This window comes from Gadus macrocephalus, chromosome 12, assembly GCF_031168955.1.
Source record: "Gadus macrocephalus chromosome 12, ASM3116895v1".
Classification (NCBI taxonomy): domain Eukaryota; kingdom Metazoa; phylum Chordata; class Actinopteri; order Gadiformes; family Gadidae; genus Gadus; species Gadus macrocephalus.
This window is the reverse complement of record NC_082393.1, coordinates 22,841,860-22,847,859: the sequence shown is the minus strand read 5'-3', so window position 1 is coordinate 22,847,859 and position 6,000 is coordinate 22,841,860. Positions and strand designations below refer to the sequence as shown.

The window sequence follows — 6,000 nt, the reverse complement described above, 5'->3', positions numbered from 1 at the left end:
CACACACACACACACACACACACACACACACACACACACACACACACACACAAACACACACACACACACACACACAACCTCGCACACCTTGAGTTATCATCACCACCCCCTCACGGTGGCTCCCTCAGCCTTGCGGCCAATGTACCGCAACCTGCAGTGTGTGGGCGCGATGCTGTGGCTACGTGGCTTTCTCATGATGGAGACATGGAGGGAAAACTGACATGCAGAACGGTCCCTTTGAGTCTCGGACCCAGCCCCCCCCCCCCCCCCCCCCCCGGAGAGCAGCTTCCGGCAGGCTGCCATGTCTGCAATGGTCACTGCAGAGTGATATGCCCGCCGTGCACCACCAAGCTCCCCTCCATCTAACGGCTAGGAGCACTGTGTCAGCCTGCCCACAGGCTCTGAGCCATCCATCTCCCTTCCGCCAGGGCTATAACTGGGTAAGAGGGGGGGGGGGGCACTGCCTGGTCACCTTGGGCCGAGGTAGGTCTCCGAGAGTGAGGGGTGAGGAACCAGCCCTGCGGCATATCCAGCCTATGAATCTGAGGCTGACACCAGGGACCTGAGATACCTCGGTGTTCTGTGTAAAGGGCACTCAGAGCGGAATGAGAGGGGACAGGGGCCGTTTGAAAGGAAGATGATTGGACACGGGGCGGCTTGAACATCCAATTCGGGGTTCTGAGCAGAGGGAGGGACGCTGGGGCGACTGGGAGCAGAGAGACAGGACATTCCTGTGGTATGGGACACTGAAACTTTAATGTGTGTCTGCCTGCCTGTGTCTTCACTTCCCAGGCTGGCAGCTCTCTTAATACCTGGCTTTTGGAGATGTCAGGTCCCCTCAACGTCTTCCCCCCTGTCAGCTCTGTTCATGGCATCTTCAGCCATGCGGAGCTCTGATGAAAGTGGCCCAAATCTGAGCCATCAAAAGCCCCTCTCTGATCGCACCCTGCCTTCGATTCATGTGTGGGACGTTATGAAAAAATAATGCACTGCATTTTTATTTCAAGGGCACAACATTGTTTGTGCTGCACGGGAGTTTGCTAAGGTGAAAATTGTCCTCATCACAAGGCAAAGGCAGGGAATCATATAAATGTAAATATTGGCGAGGATTTGTTCACCTCGCCGTGGCAGTAATGTGTGAAACAGCTCGGCTTGCATCCTGAAGTACAAAGAAAGCAAGCTTCGCTCCCGAGCGTGTTCCCGATGCATATTTCAGCGGCAACAAAAAGATGTGGGTAAACTGAGGTTTACGTGGTGAATATTTGATTCCCTCCCCCCTGTTAGACTGACAGAACAGCGCGAGTCAGCTAAGCTCCGCCCGCCACCTCCCGGCAGACGAGGGTGGGGATACATATTTTATGCTGAAATACTTGGGGGTGCACTTCATGTGCCTCACCGTAAATGGTACGCAAATGAAACCTGATGCACGCGCTTGGCACTTGGCAGCACGGCACCGGTGTGTCGCGTGCAACAGACTCTAGCCGGGTATGTATTGTAATCAAATGAGCCAGGTGCGTGTGCGTCGGAACGGGAGCGTCGAGCGTTCAGCCTGCTCCGTGTGGGGCCGGGGCGGCTGTCTGTCACGGCAGCACAGCACAGTGAGGTGTTCTGGCACAGCCTACGCCACAGCTGACATCACAGTCCATCTATTTTTCATAGCCAACATCTGCTTGGGTTGCTGCGTTGTCACTACGATTCGAGTTCCGATATCTGAATTCCGTGGGTAAGACCCAACACATGGAAGATGACAAGCAGAGTGTGAACAGGATTCGGTTAGCGTGCTTCTGAGCGCTGTTTGCCATTACGGCTTCTGATGGAGAGATATTATTAATTTAATTTTATTATATGCGAAAACAAACAACAACAATGTTGCTTATTATAAAAGGTGTCGCTGGGATAATGGTTTGCTAGCCAGAGGCAATAGGGAAGACAGGCATTCCAAATGAGGCGCACGGAGAACCATTGGAAAACACTGTGAACTGTTTCCTCAACAAGCGATGCAAATATCGGTTTCTATGAATATTCTACGAATACGTGTGCTGCACTATTGGATACAGTAATTATTGGCATGGCTGAGAATGCAAAGAAATGTTCGTCTCTCAGAATCACTCTATTTTATCAAGGCGCAAAATCCACAGGCACAATCAATTCTTGTTCCAGCATGAAAAGCCATTTTCTTTCTGCCATGTCGTTATGAAAACAAATGCATTCATTTATCCGGCAGAAATGCAGCCAATGCAGAAAAATGATCCTGAAAAATGAATAAATGACAGGATCAGTCAATTCCCTGTGAGCGCGGGTGTGCATGCGTGCATGCTTTGCCGTCTGCTCGTATGGAGAGTAGCGATATAACAGAATGGTGTTAGACGTTTGCATTCGGTATGTTGCTAAGACCATATGAATTTTCTCTTCCTCTCTCCAGGGGTGTGAGTTTGGCATTAGCATAGAAATAAACAGTTAGTTCCACTGGCTGACGATGTGAGCTTTGAGATTGACAATTTTCCAAGTAAGTAGATGTCTTCACAAAAACGTCCAGAAAAATATATATATTTAGTGCCACTTTCAGTAGTGCTTACTGCCACAAAACAATAACATTCTCAACTTAAGCATTTGTCCACCATTCGGAATGCAGCACATACCGGTGCCAAAGCTTCAGCACACACAACGTAATCTGAAATGCTTGCAACCTCCCTGCCTCTGAGGCTTAGGAGAACGGTGACAGCCGGCAAGACAGATTCACAGGTAGAGGCCTATTTGGGTTCTTCTGCAAGTGTGTGTGGGCTGCAGCCTGGTGCGTGTAAGCTGGCCTTAAATAAAAGATTAACCTGCATTTCCCTGGTGTGTTATGAGAACACTAGGTCGGGGCTGGCAGTGCAGCCAGGCGGGTAGGTGGGGGGGGGGGGGGGGGAGGCACGTGGGAAGGAGCAGGAGGAGCAGGAGGAGCAGGAGGGATTCCTCCACCCAGCGCAAGTCAGCCCGGGCAACAGAGCGAGATGGAGTGGCTCCCTCCACCCACACCGGATCCTCAGGCCACGCGCTGACGTGAACTGACAGGAGTCGCTCCACAGGATGCTGGGAGAGGAGCTCATAGGAAGACGCTCCCTCTTCTTCTAGGCATGCTGGGGCTCAGGTGGTCACACCTCGTCGTTACACACGCACAGGTTGCTAAGGATGCAATTGTGTTCAAAGGACACAAGGGCCAAGGGCGCTTAGGATGAAGCAGACCTCGCAAACTTGTTACATTTTAGAATGTGGTGGAACTTTGAGCCTTCTTGTATTTTAGATTACAACAAGACGAGGCTAGCACAACAGCATACAGATCGCTGATTCTGTTTTGTGTTCTGTTGTTACGGTAGTGTGCTCTACTAAGTACAATCGGCTTAATAATAACAACTTTAATCTAGATTTAGGTCCACCAAATTACTTTTATGTTACATTCTAAATGCATTATAGAAGAACACTTTAATCGTTATCAATAGCCATAATTTCCCAGACAATATATCTTGCTACAGAATGTATAGATTCACATATATTAATATATATATTTGAAATATGAACAGAAAAAGAAAATCGGAGGAAGGTAAAAGAAATCTTCCTCAGACTTCGACTTTTTCAACAACCCATCCTAAAAAAAATGAATGTTGCTGAGTTTTAGCGAATGTGAGAGAAGTTCTCATTTACTAGGCATGGGTATTTAGAGAAGATAAAAGAGGGCTACAGGTGCGTCAACCAGGCGCCAAAAATAGTCTTCTCTTTACTAGTTCCACCACTTTGCATTTCCTTTCGCTCTCTCTCCCTCCCTCTCTCTCTCTCCCTCCAAACCTGGCTGAGTGTGTGTTAACAATTTGGATGAATGTTAGAGAACCCAGAATCCTCTTGGCATCCCCCAAACTGCAGGCTGGGGACAGGGGGTGTGGGTGGTGATGGCGGGGGGGGGGTTTGGGGCAGAAGGCAGCGCTTTGTTAGCCTTAAAAGTTTGCATGCGGAAATTGCACCCATGGGAGGGCGGCGGAGGCATACACCGCAGGGGGCAGGCTGAGACGCGGCAGCATTGATAAATATAGCTCTTTGTGTACGGCAGGAGAGGTACCCCAAATGAGAGTACGGCGCAGGAGTCAGTGAACACACCGTTCTCCAGCCTACGCCGTGCACGGTTCGGCCTCTAGCGGTGCTCCCTGCATGTTTGCCCAAATATCTGCTGTTATCTGCCAGCGGCTTTGTTGGTGGCACACCGCAGCCTGTGAAGGCACACTTTAAGGGGAACATCTGGTGAAGAGAGGGGATGGCGGCGGCGAACGACAGTGGCGTATGTCGAGCCCTTTCTTGTTATTTCTGATGAATACGGCGACCTCTATTTCCATTGCCATGAGTGACTCCTAGGTCCTATAATAGGACCAATTTCAGTCTGAAAGGAGAACGGATCCAAAGAGCACCCATGAGGAGACCGGAATACTGTCGGCGTCTTATGACCAGAGAACCCAACGGCATGTTATGGAAGGAACCTGTGATCAGGTATGCTTTATGCTTCATGGTCTAACCGTGACAGCTATTGCATTTCAGCTTGCACTTAATGCATTGTTATAAGCGACATTTTAAAGATATGAATCTGCGATGCTGTGCTAAGTGCATCTATATGTGAATACTGTAAATTACAGCGTGCACGAGTGATTTGAGTTTGCGCACGTGTGTGTGTGTGTATGCGTGCACGTGTCTTCTTTGCACCCCGGAATGGCTTGCTGTTGACATGCGCCTGCCTGCCAGCCGGGTGCTCTTTAATGAGATTATCAGGGAAGAGTGTCAGTAAGTAGGATCTCAAATGAAAGCCATTATGTGGCATTATGCGAGAGGTCCCCCCCCCCCCCCCCACTATCCATCTGCTGTATGGCCACCCACACAGCCACTAGTCCCAGATTATAGCTGTGATTAGCACAGAGAAGTGCTGCTTAATTTAAACACCTCTGGAGAACATGTTGCGCTTTGCCGCAACGTCGAGTTAAAGCGCTGAACGCACATGAAAGACAGGGCTGGACCCCTGCTTCTAGTCTGCACTCCAGGCAGTGATCCACACCAAATATTCAAACTGGCTGGCAATGCTCCAAATAATATTTGACCCAGGTCTGCAAGCGTTTGCAGAGCTTTTCATACCCTAGTTAACACATAAGACCTCTTTAATAGTTGTACACTTGTGCGTGTGTGTGTGTGTGTGTGTGTGTGTGTGTGTGTGTGTGTGTGTGTGTGTGTGTGTGTGTGTGTGTGTGTGTGTGTGTGTGTGTGTGTTTGTGTTTATTCACAACCATGTGTGATATCCGACAAAAAAGCATGAAAAACAGTTATAACTGTGTAAGGTGCCATAGCTTTTGCCTGCCTGGTCTTAACGATACACTGCAATGCCTTCTACAAGATCCTTCCAAGTACAAGTCACTATGGCATCATGCCATTCTGTCTATAAACGACGTTCAGTGCAATCGAAAAAAAAACGGATGATCCATCATACACATCCAAACATGAGGGATTGGGGGTTCGAAATAAGAGCAAACCGGTCAACGCACCGAGACGGGGCGTCGACCAGTTTGCCCCCGGAGGCTATGCAGTTGGTTGTGCGGGAAACATTAAGAGACCGGTACCTGTGGTCTCACCTGTGATCTTGTCACGGACAAGCTTGCAGGACTCAATCTCTCCGATGCTGCCGAACAGGCTGCGGAACTCCTCCTGGGTCATGTTCTGGGGCAGGTAGTTGACGATGAGGTTGGTCTTGCTGTCATCCGTGGCGCCGCCGGTCTGCATCGGGGAGGGGCAGCCGCGGCTGTTGGTGGTCGGCCCGTTGGAGGTGTTGCCGCTGGGGCCGTTTGACACCGGGGCCTCCATGTTACTGATGATCTGGGGGGCCGGCAGGGGGCAGCAGAGGAGGGGCGGTGCACCAGACAGACGGGGAAAGGGGACGGGGAGGGGGAGTTTTCGTTGGTGAATATTTCCATGGTCATGGAAATTATGATCATCGTT

General features: G+C 50.0%; 1 protein-coding gene across 10 annotated transcripts in view; it reads right to left on the bottom strand.

Moving 5' to 3' along the window:
* The window catches only part of elavl4 (ELAV like neuron-specific RNA binding protein 4), a 58,282-nt gene that overhangs the window by 32,205 nt on the left and 20,077 nt on the right, over positions 1–6,000 (bottom strand). For 7 of the 10 annotated variants that reach the window (XM_060066548.1, XM_060066554.1, XM_060066551.1 and 4 more), the window contains one exon: positions 5,625–5,877. In XM_060066548.1, the coding sequence (XP_059922531.1) occupies positions 5,625–5,877 (253 nt within the window). The remainder of the gene's footprint in view (positions 1–5,624; positions 5,878–6,000) is intronic. The other 3 variants (XM_060066553.1, XM_060066547.1, XM_060066549.1) reach the window with 1 other exon arrangement.